General features: G+C 38.5%; 1 protein-coding gene across 2 annotated transcripts in view; it reads right to left on the reverse strand.

The window, feature by feature from the left end:
* Window positions 1–2604: 2604 nt before the first annotated feature.
* Window positions 2605–12905, reverse strand: part of LOC134530729 (paired box protein Pax-1) — a 144811-nt gene continuing 134510 nt past the window's right edge. For both annotated transcript variants that reach the window (XM_063365850.1, XM_063365851.1), the window contains exon 2: window positions 2605–7362. In XM_063365850.1, coding sequence (XP_063221920.1) covers window positions 6566–7362 — 797 coding nt within the window. In that variant the 3' untranslated portion in view covers window positions 2605–6565. The remainder of the gene's footprint in view (window positions 7363–12905) is intronic.

Genomic DNA, 12905 nt, shown 5'->3' on the forward strand with positions numbered 1-12905 from the left:
CAATACTGTAGTACATTATTTTGATCTATCTCGTAGGGTTCAGCCAGCGTTTGCAATGTAAGCGCAAAAAATGTGTTTATTTACGACATCACATTAGAAACCTCTAAAATTATCAGTGTTTCTCTTCTATATTATGCATGTATTATACATATAAACCTTCCTCTTGAATTACTCTATCTATTAAATAAACCGCATCAAAATCCGTTGCGTAGTTTTAAAGATCTAGATAAGCATACATAGTGACAGACAGACAGCGGGAAGCGACTTTGTTTTATACTATGTTTAATGAAAATAATATGCTTAGGCGTATTTGCAATCAGATTTATTAAACGACATTACTTAGCAGACGATTGTTTCAAGAACGACTGTAATCCCAAGCAATTCAACAAGGTCATAGCCAGGATTTTGTGATGGAGGAGGTCCAGTTTATACCATTATTACATTTTTGAAAATATTTTTTTTATATCTGATTTTTAAAACAAAATTTAATGTCACACTCAAATAAAATCTCAGGGAATAGCAAACTTTTAGAACTCCAGCCTTTAAAAGTACTTTGTTCTGAAGTCAAATATTTGATATCTTTAAAATAAGTTATAACTACACTTAGCCTAAAATAATTTTATTAAATACATGAAACACACACCAATGTATGAAATACTTACTTACAGTAGCACGTGTGAAAACTGGCATTAAATTTAGACAACTTGGAAACACAATTCCTGTTGCTTCTGTGTACGAGGAATGTTGGACTATAATTGGTAGGAAATACATTATTGTAGCATAAGTGTTACAATAATCATTATAAAATAATATGTAATTAGCTAATTTGCTATGTTTTTCTTATTGTCTTCGCTTAGTTTTTTTAAATCCTGGAAGGGATAGGTCTGGACCCCACAAACCTCCACCCTGGCCACGTGCCTGAATTCAATCAGTCAGCATTACTTTACATGCTACATATTTTCATCGTAAGATGAGAAACTGTCATAAGACCAGCTCGAATACCCAATTTTAGGGGCATTAATTTTTCGCGAAAAGATTTCGAGACTAGCTGAGTTAAATCACTGTAGTATAGTCTGTGCTTCGTGTATGGTCAAGTTTCTTCCAGGGGCGTGTCTACTGTCAACACATCAATCATAGCCTTCTAGTGCGGAAGCAAACGCGTTCTTGACGGCTCGGTCAAATAAGGTAATGACTTCTCCTGCAGACGGTTGCCAATTATAAGGAAGAAACAGCTGGGGCGTTCGGATTTTCATTCGCGAAAAATGCCTGCCTCTACTGATATATGTATAAAAGATTTCCATTCATGATATTATTACGAAAAAAAATTTTTTAAGCACATCAATTAGCTGAAATTAAAGACCTGCAACAGTGAATCAAAAGTGTATACAGCCTCTGATGTAACCTTAGTGCCAAAGAGAGTTGAGAACAAAAAAATTAATTAAAAATTACAAAAAAATAATATGTGCATGTGACTAAATTCACGTGGTACTTAGAATGGTTGTGCATCTATCAATGACACGTTGATGTCCAAGTTAAAAATATACAAGCCATTTTTTTTTCCTTCAAAAGGCAAGCCAATGAGCATGTGTATTGTACTACACTAACACGTAGTTTCGGTTTCGTTTCCGAGCGTCTCTCCTTAGACATAGGCTTCGCGGCACGCGTTTAAACTTTACCGGCTGCCTACCTGGCAGGCGCTAATACATTCTAATGAAATTAAACTCGATTTTCAAATAATGCATGGCTTCCTAACGAATCGCGTAAGGCGTAAGTCAGCACTTCTCTTCCTGTGAAAGAAGGGCCAAGGAAACTGGTTGTGGGTAGTGTTTATTATTGTACTTTTATTCATTGCGCAAATGTTCTCAACATCCACCTGACAATAGTCAGGCATATGCACGAGGAAATCGCCTCTGCCATAAAGCCTACAGGAATCGCATGCGTACAGTAATATACCATGCAGCACTTATAGTGCCAACGCGCTGCTAAGCTCAAGACTATTCAACTATACCAAATTCTTAATTGCGCTCGTTAAAAAAAATCTTTCTAAACGTTATTTAATCCTTTCCTTGTTTCAGTGTCAAAGTGGGAAGATCAGCGAACTGAAATGTTTGAGTTTGCCATGAAATTTGTTTTCCGTAAAAATTCTTATTAGTAATTATCTAATGCATCCTTAACATGGGTATAAATGGACGTCATGTAAAAACCAACATCGTCAATGTAAGTGATGTTATTTTATTAATTTTAAAATTACATAAATAAATGAAACACTAATTGGTTTTTTATTTAGTTGCATTCTATCCCATTTTAACTGGTAGTAATGCATATTTTATGTATAGGCAAAAGTAAACAATCTCCAAAGCTTACATACTTACTCTTGGCCTAGAAAAGTTGGAGCACGTAGGTATTGTCTGCGTATCTTGACTTCAGAAGTGTGGCCGCGTTACATAGTTTTACTGGAACTATATTCATGATACATTTTTATGGCTCAGCTTAGAAAGTTTAGTTCACGGAAGTAAACAAATAAGCTGTCTTGACCTCTGTCATCTCGTTACAATAAAGACCATGCGTGAATCTCTAATTGGCTTGACTTTGGTGTTTTAGTTTCCTCCTTAACATATATAAATTAAAGGAGTAACACAAGGGATTAAAATGATAAAAAACACGTATTTAGTATTATTTGTTATATATAACTGTTTCATAAACAAATACACGTGTTCAGGTGTTAAATACAACAACACTATATCGGTTCGTTCTTTTTTTACATACAACAGGCCTCAACAATACGTTCGTATAATAATACATTGCACCACAATATTCATATCATCATTATGCAGATAATGCTTCAACGAGTTATTTACATTTGTGAAACACACTTTCTTATGCCGTTCTCTCACTGTGCAAGAAAACATGGTGGCACGACTACGTTGCAAATGAGTTTTCACACTTCTTGAACAACTCTGTGTAACAAGATAACTACTCTTGATGAACTGGATGTAACGCAACATGAACTGATGTAAAATGACACACTTCGAGGAAATGATTCGTTCCAACACAACTTCCAACATTGCCAGTACAAAGTCATTGGGAGTGGGGTGACTCACGTGTCTTTATTCTTTGTTCTTTTCGAACACTGTTAAAAATTTACAGTAAATTTAAGAATTCTTATACGAATCATTCATCTGAAATGAAAGAAGAGTGCATCTTAATTTCAGATCTTCGTAGAAATTACGTCGTGTTTCAACTTACAAACTCTGTTATTCGATGTAAGCAGGGTAAACAACAGCGTCGAAGAAATAAGTGTGTTTTTGCACGAGTCCTAACCAGTTGTCATAAGTTTTTTTTAAAATTGTAATTCAAGGTTATTCTTTTGTTTTCATGTTCGCAGTAAGTGAACTTTGAACCCGTGAATGTGCGAAGATAACAATGCATTTTACGAATATCCCTGGATAATTTGTAATTAGAGTCAATTACATTCTCGGAGACGTCTCGGATGCACTAGAGGGACAATGCTGGGATCTCAATAGCGCGACGAACGAGACGCGGAGGGCGCGACGCGACAGCGGAACATCGCGTTATTGTGAGCACGCGGTTAAAACCCCTCACGACGAACAAAAATAAATTATTATAATACAAAATGACACCGGAGTTCATATTCACACCAAACTTCACGACACCCATCAATTTTTACGGATTCTTTTTTTTATAGATATATGTTTAATTCAAATTTGACATTAATTTAGAAAAAAAATTGTTTTTGGGTACATTTCAGAAAATTTTAAAGTTAAGTTTAGCGATAAAAATACGTAAAAATACACAAATAAAATTAGTTTCGCCAATGAAACCAGTCTAAATGTCATTCGAAAAACAAAATGTAATGAGAATACGCTGCCGCGCTGACGTCACAGACGTGTGGGAACGTGATTAGTTGGAAAATAATATTTTATTCGTATCGCGTTAGTTGGCAAACTGCCTCCCTCCTGTTGGTATCGCAGCGCGGCGAAAACGGCAAGGAGGCGTGTTGCCGCGGCGGGAAGACAAACGCCGCAAGTGACGCCGTGTTTGGGCTGGCGCGCCGCCGCTCGTCACGTGATAGGCCGACTGCAAACACAAGCACATTACCGCCCGCGCCCGGCTTCGCAGACAACAGTCCTGCGCTCGTGGAGGAATCCCGCTCAGGCCCAGGGATGACAACCTTTTACCGCTCATCTTTCGATACATCGTTTCAATTATATCGACGCTAAGAAAATATTGTTGTTTACGATATATCGGGTTATCGCAGTATCAAACTTTTACCTTATTTTACTTATTATCAAATTATAATCTATTTCTTGATACTAGGTAGAGACCGGAAAAAAACTTGCTGATTCAATTCGTCGTATGCTAAAATTTAAATCATTATAACTTTGTGCTGCTTCTGCTATTGGTTCACTGTTAATCTGGAGGACTCTGGGTCAATTAGAGACCTTCGAACAAAGAAGTATCGAATCACAAGGTACTAAGTTAAAACGCCTCACATGTCAGCAGCCAATGAACATGTGATGTTTGCCCGGGCATGTAGACGATTGTGGAGTCTATCCTGGAGGCCATTCACATGTTCACTAACTTCTAGGTTAGACTCCACAGTGATTTTCATACTCACTAAAATGACACCTGTTCATTTGGCTGCTGACTCATGAGACGTCTCAACTAGGTTGTCGTAATTCGCCACTTTCTTGGATTAGGGTTTCCCATTAACTCACAGTTCCCCCAGATAAATTGTGGGCCAATCCCAAAAGGTTTTATGAAGGTATACTTAATTGGATGTTAGCTTATCGCGAAATGAATCCGAATTTTTCCGGTCTCTACTGATATATCTAAGATTGCGCAATGAAGCTATCTAAAACAAGTTTGGCTCTTATTAGTAAAAGTATACTACAGAGTTATTTTTCAATATATTATTATTCACTTGATTCTCATTGCCTATTATGGAGTATTTATAAGTACTACAAGACTGTACAAGTGACGCGGTAGTTATTATATAATTTTCCAAATGTAAAAAAAACCTAAAAAAAGTGGATATTTTGTCCTGAAATATCGATATATTGGAAATATTTCCAATATATCGATATACCTCAGCCATCTCCCTAGGCCCAACCTGTTGTTGGCCGTGCAAGAATTACTACACAGACACTGCGTGAAGCCGCTATTCGTCCGGCTGATGTTTGTGGGACGACCAGAACATTGGGCGTATAATTATTATCCATCATAAGGCCCGATAAAACACTACATATTTCCGCATTGTGTTTGGTCTTAAAATAAGACGCTGGTGGATGTAGAAAAGCACTTCATCTACTTTACAGTATGTCATATCATGAAAAATCCATAACTCCGTGAGAATTTTGACAAGTGAGTGGTTTGTTTGTCTGTAAAAACACCCTTAAAGCAAATAAGGGATTTAGAAACGTGAAAAACTCTCTAAAACGTCAGTTTAAGTTAAGTCACTCGATAGGCGTTATTAAATTCACTAAACAATCACTGTGGAAATGACTGAAATAAGTACGAATTTTTAATAAAACAATGCACTTCCCGCTCATACATAATAAGTTTCAACTTACGCGAGTTCTAATTTATCTGATATGCTTGCAACAGTTCTCAATATTTTAAATATAGAATTAATTATTAGCCAAGTATATATGCATTTCTGAGATGCCCGTAGAAAGAGATATATAAAGTTTTCTATAAGAAGGAGAATATTCTTACCACCAGTTTCTAGGTTCTAATGAAGACGTTTAACCCATGCACCACCTATAACCAGTTTCTATATGTCAGAAAAATTGCACATTACTTTGGTAACTGGGTAAACACTGGACATATGTGAGCCAGTCTCAATGTGTGTGTCGGCTGAAGATTATTCCATAAGTTACGACAAATTATATATAGAATGTTGCACCTGTAAGGTCATAGGGACCAATATATGTGCCAGTTTAACCCTAAGGAAAAATTATTTTCAAAAACGAAATAACGTTTTTTTAAAAAACCTTTCCAGAGTGTATGGAAATAATTGTGTCCACTTGAGTGTTTATTAAATAATTACGTCAAGAACACTATCAAATAAACTGTTCAGATTTTCCAGAAAGTCTCGTGCTGTACAAATCGCGTCACTTTATTAACTTTTACGTCCGTGAATTGCAGACACGTGTATTTAAGGTTTTAAACATGGAGGTATTATTCCAAGGCGAGGGTGTCTGTTCTGAAAATGGTTATCAAAACAAACTGTAGCTGCGTAAACGGTGATACTGGAAAGCTTGTTTAAAAACTTCAAAGGAACTCACGGAGAACTGTCAAAAAAATATAGTAGGCCCTAATGAAGTGATTATTGTTAAAAAAACAAGGTAACACGTCAGCAACCAAAAAAAAATGTTTTGCTGAAGAGATGGAAAAAAGGGGATGGGGTTCGTTTGCATTTTGACTGCACAATGCTCCTGTATTGTTCTGTACTCCTTGGGCACTGCTCCTTGGCGCCACGGCCGCCTCGCTACACCGCGCCACCCCCGTGGTCCAGGCCTCCCCGCGCGGCAGGCGGGGGCTATAAGGAGGTGGCCGGCGCCGCCAGCCCGTGGTGGCCGTTCACGACGGCGAGCGCCGCCGCCGAGTTGTGCACGGCGGCGGCGGGGGCGGCGCCGCAGCTCTGCAGGTACATGTAGTAGTTGTAGTTCTGCGCCGGGTCGACCTGCGCGGCGGCGGCGGCGGTGGCCAGGTGGTGGTGGGCGGCGGCTGCGTTGGCCAGTATGTCGGTGACGGAGTGCGAGCTGGGCCAGCAGGCGGCGGCGGAGGGGGCGGCCGGCGAGGCGGCCAGCTTGCTGGGCCCCGCCGCCGCGGGGTACGGGTACGTGGGGTAGATGGAGTTGTAGAGGTGCGGGTGGTGCGCCGCGGCCGTGGGGTGGTGGTGCGAGTGGTGATGGTGCGGGTGGTGCGCCAGCGAGCCTATCTTGTTGCGCAGGATGCGCGAGATGGAGCTGACGGACGGCACGTTGTACTTGTCGCAGACGCCGTCGGACAGCAGGCGGTCGCGGATCTCCCACGCGAAGATGCCCGGGTCCTTGTGCTTGAGCTCCTTGATGTAGGCCACCACCTTGGGCGTGGTGACGCGCGGCTTGCTGCCCCCGATGGCGCCCGGCAGGATGGAGCCGGTCTCGTGGTAGCGCGCCAGGATCTTGGACACGCAGCCGTGCGACACGCGCAGCTGGCGCGAGATGTCGCACGGCCGGATGCCGAGCTGCGCCAGCTCCACGATGCGCATGCGCACTGCGTTGGGCAGCGGCCGGCCGTTCACGAACACCCCTCCCAGCTGGTTCACCTCGCCGTACTGCTGGCACTGCGCGTCTGCAACACAGGCGACACTCCTGGCCTCACCTCCACACCACTTACTGTTACTACCACCACTTGGACACTCGGTCGAGGACCGAGGAAAACATGCGAGGGACATTAGCTACCATATTCGACGCATGTTTGCTAATTCGTCAAGGATCATACCTCTCATGGTATTATAAAACGGACATACTTGTCATTCAGTTTGAATAAAAAATAAAATTTCTCTAAAGTAAATCACTCGAAACACACAACTTTAATATTCATAAAAGTTTATATACTAGAAAAATATTTGTTTAAGAAAGTAAAACAGTAGTCTAGGATTTAAACTTCTACTAAAAATTATTTTAATCATAGATAAAAATTAATGAAAACAAATTTTCACATTCGACGATTATTTCTGTGGTGTTTCAAACTAGGTTTTAGTTAAATGCTAAGGTCTATGAAGTTTTATATATGACCTATTTATAAACTTGATTTAATAAAAATTTCAAAGATTTCATTTAAAAAAAGAGATAATAGTTTCCAGAAAGAGACTAATTAAAAGAGAATACAAACATGTAGGTATATGCATATTCCAGCTAATCTGAACATTTTTGAATCGTCTTCGGACAATCATTCCTGTTAACAAAAATAGCACAAAAATCAGCACAAACGAAGCTTGTCCAAACGGACCAGTATTATAATATTTTAACCATTTTGTAACTGAAAGCAAACACTTCTATAAGAACTCACAAGTTTTCATTGAGATTATCTACAATGCACTATACATAGTATATCTCTCTATCTCCCCCCCCCCCTTTTTTCCACTCTCTCTTGTACATGCATAGATACTTTGTGTGTGCAAGAGAGAGATGTTTTTCCATTAATCTTTATTCAATGTTCATAGACTATAAAAATCAAATAATATAATACACAACAATAAAACTGCATTTTAAGCAATGACATCGAAATCTACCCTCGTTGTGATTTTCCTCTAATACATCATGTACTCTATCGCAGAAAATAAGGGCGCATAAAACGATGTGGCGTAATAATAAAGCCTGCTTCGAAGTAATCTAAGAGTTCATTGTCATCAGTTGCTCCGGGATATGATGAACATGTAAGAGTTATGCCATTCCATTAAATGTTCGCTATAATCTCAGTTATTACTTGACAAATTTGTGCACCAGTGATTGTTTTTTTACAAATGACGTCTTATAACTTTCAAACAAAAAATGAAGAAGATAAAGATGCCGTACTGCCTATATTCAATGGTATCCTATAACTAGAAATGTTACGGATTACGATAAATTTACTTCCGAGCACTTGTTTATCATTGCAACTTTTTCAGTTGGTTAACTGTTGTTTTTACGCTTGATAACGTAAATTAACCAATAACAAGTTAATATGAATTGAACGGTTGAATCCGTTTCTGAGACTAAAACGCTCTCAAAGTAGCTAAAGATGATTACTGTTCGATAAAAACGCTGTATATTTCCTGCAAGTCTTTAAGCTTAAGAAATTTCTGGATCTCTAGTTGTAAGTTCTTTTGCTGTTTATTTTTAATGTGGTTAACACATTGTTTTGGATATGATGGTATGATGAAATTCAACAAGAAAAATATGGACTGATTTATAACTTGCGGACTTCAATTTAAATGCCTTTTTGCAGCTGCTAACTAATAAGCAGTTTGTTTTACCTTGAGAGACTGAACACATTTAACCGCTTTAATGACCTCTAGGATAGACTCTCCAATCCGTTTCTACGCAATACACTCACTCAACCAAAAGCAACGGTAAGATAGCTTCCAATAGCCATTTTAAATTTTACTACATATAGAGAGCGGAAAAATTCGTGGATTCATTTCACGTTATTGTAGAATGCAAACACGGGTACCGTCATATTGCTTAAGTGTAGGGACCGGAAAAATTCGCGGATTCATTTCGTGATAGGCTGAAATTCAAACAAGTGTACAATTCTGCTGGTTCTGCTATTGGCTCGCGGTTTAACTGGAGGTCTCTGAGCCAATGAGAGACTATCGACCAAAGAAGCGTCGAATCACAAGCTACCCAGCGGAGACGACTCACAATTTAGTAACCAATGAACACACGCGAGTTTACTTGAGAAGTGCAGAGGATAATGGAGGCTATCCTAGAGGTCATTGAATCCGCGAATTTGTCCGGTCCCTACTTATGTGATTAGCTCACAGTTTATCTTGAGGATTTGGAGCCAATGAAAACCTTCAACCAAAGAAGTATCGAATGGGAAGCATCCCAGTTGACAAGTTTCACAAGTAGCCAATTAGCATCTGGAAATTTCCCGAGTATGAAGGGGATCCTAGAGATAATTGAAACCATGAATTTTTTCAGTCTCTACGTATAATACATCAAAACTAGGCTGCACTCGTATGAGGCTACACGGACTGAAGACTACTGTGAAACTGAAAATATATACATAATAATGTGCAAAAATGAATAACATTTTACTGGAAAATTTATAACACAAATTTATGCCAAAATATTAGGTAATACGTTGTTTCAAAATTCGTTCACTGTAATTTTTTTGCGTAAATGGAAAAGAAATATTTTTGTAAATTTACATATATTTGTATAATTACCTATTTACATGTAAACTACACTACAAAATAATGTTTGCAGAAATATTAGGTTCGAATTCTTACCCGGCAATTTATGCTTTGCTGTCCCATAACCTCCATATGTTAAAGTTATTTGTTAACCGTTCCCTGAATAGCTTTCCAGTATTAACTGCGCTTATAATAAGCATGATTTAAGAAAATAAAGTCAAATTGTTGAATATTCGATTACTTTTCCGTGGTTTTGAAATAATTATGCTTGGATGAAAGATCAATTAAAAAATAAAATAATGCGCCAATTTTCGTAAGAAATATCTACTCAGTATTATATCGAAAAACTTATTTAATATAACATACCTATGCAAAAATTAACCATAGCCATGTGTTGTACGAAGTTTAAATATCTTTCTTGAGGTATTAAAAACTTTTTTTTTGTCAACTTGTTTCCGACCGCCATCTTGGATTGTGACGTCACGATGGCCATCTTGGATGACCTTGATATTGACCTCGGCCGCCAAATTGAATTTTGCCATCTTGGAATCGAGCGCCCCAATTCCCAAACATTGCAATTTTAGTTATGACAACAATATTGGATGACGTCACAATTGCACGTTTCAATACGGCCGCCATATTTTAAAACCGCACATATTAAGCTAGAAAATTGGGAAAATTGATAAAATATTTAAATAACAAAACTTTAATACAAAAACTTCCACCATTTTTAAATTTGTCTGCCATCTTGAAAAACATTAATTTTTATGTTAGAAACTAGGTATTTTTTAAATTTATAAAAAGTTACTAAAATACGATTTTATTTATTTTGAACCTTGACATTAACATTGACTTGACCTTTTACTTTGAACTTGAGCCTAACTTTGACTTTGACATTTGACATTATCTTGACCTTTAGCACTACCTTGAAACTTTTCATCGACTGCCATCTTGGATTATTGCGCAATTACCTACATTTTGAAAATAAGCTGTCACTGTTACAATTTTTGTTACGGCCATAATCTCGAAAATCTGTAATTTTTTAGGTAGAAAATCAGGAAAAGTTGCAAAATTTGTCAAAAAAATCTATTGTTTAAGTAATGATTGATTCGATCACCTCCCTTCAATCCTTGCTTGATCCTAAAAAGGCAATTTAAGGTAAGTAAAAAAAAACCTTTTTAATAAAACATTGTGAAAAATCCTAAAAGCGGCTGAGATTCCTAGTCTAGCAGCCTCCAGTAAGCTAATTATGACATATTGACCGCCATCTTGGAAATTCGTAATTTATTATCTATAAATTCGGAAGAAAATTCAAAATTCATCAAACAAATTAGCAATTAATTTACTGAATGATTCTTTTGATACTTGTCCACAGTTTGATACCAGACAGTACAGAGTTAGTTAAATTGATTAATTAAGTATATATTAACAAGTCTAAGCGCCAGGATACAATAACTAAAAAACATTACATGAAACAGCAGGCCAGAGGAGTTAGCACACACCAAGTGCCAGTCGCTCATGTGGTAAGGGCCATTATGATCGATACTCACCCACAAACTTAGTTTTTTTTTCCTTGCCTTGCATAGAAAAATAACTTCCAATACAAGTTTAAGTTAAAAGTTTTCATGTATGACTAGTCAAAGTACCTAAAAAAATTTAAGCATGTTAACCAAAAAGTTTTTGAGGTTGGACGAAGCCAGGCAAAGGCCCCACCTGGCGGTGCTGGCTGAACGAGACTCGTCTGCCGGCGTGCAGTGGAGTGTTGCAAGCCAGCAGAAGTGTCGGCTGGCCGCTCGCTCGAGGCACGCGACGCACCGACCATCACGGCAATACGTAAAAACATGATTCAAATCATAACCAAGTACATTAAAAGTACTTGTTGGAATCACCTCTAAGTACGAAACACTGAAGGAGAGTAGAAAACGAGCCTACAAAGTAACATTTTGGCCCCAAAAAATTTTGTAGTGCATTGACCAGAGTCGAACCCAGGCCATTTGCCACAGAAAAGACATCGCCACGAATAATAAGAAGCAACACATCTTCATACAGGCCAAGCTAATCCGAAACAAGAGGTATTTTTCGACGTTACTCGACCAACATGTCAAAAAGGTCATGTTCAATGTCAGGCATATAGGCCAAGTGTCTTCGAATCGAGAGGCCAGGTCATGTACAATGTCAGGCGTATAGGCCAAGTCTATACGACACAAGATTACTTATTTTTTTATACTTAGCCTTCCTCTGAAACAAGTAATGACCAATTACAAGCAGACAAGAGTCTTCGAACTGTCAGACCAAATTGTATGGATCTGATCTAATACAATACCGAGAGGTTTTGATTAATTAAATATTCAGTCCTGACGATAAATTGACTACGTGCATTTAACGAAAAGGATGCAGCTTTGGACGAAAATTTAACTCCGTAGAATACGATCTCATCAGAGGGATACGATCAAATCAGAGGGATACGATTTCATCACAGGGCTACAGCAAAAAGTTACGATCTCATCAAAAGGATACGGTACAGGAATACGATCTCATAACAGGGATACGACACCGGGATACGATACCATCACAGGAATACAGGACAGAGTTACGTTCTCATCACAGGGATACGGCAAAGGGATTCGATCTCTTCACAAGGATACGACACAGGGATACGATCTCATAACAAGGATACGAACTCATTACAGGGATAAGATCTCATCACAGGGATACTGCACCGGGATACAATATCATCACAGGGATACTACACCGGAATACAATATCATCACAGGGATACTACACCAAGATACAATAACATCACAGGGATACGGCACAAGGATATGAGCTCATCACAGGGATACGACACAGGAATACAATCTCATCACAGGGATACGGAATCAGTACAGGGATACGGAACAGGGATAGGTACTATCTAATCAGAGGGATACGTCTGGTAGGATATGATAGGATACTACGAGAACTCAGTCTTAGTTAGAAATCAGATTTCGAG

The sequence above is a fragment of the Bacillus rossius genome, chromosome 3, assembly GCF_032445375.1.
Source record: "Bacillus rossius redtenbacheri isolate Brsri chromosome 3, Brsri_v3, whole genome shotgun sequence".
In the NCBI taxonomy this organism is placed as follows: domain Eukaryota; kingdom Metazoa; phylum Arthropoda; class Insecta; order Phasmatodea; family Bacillidae; genus Bacillus; species Bacillus rossius.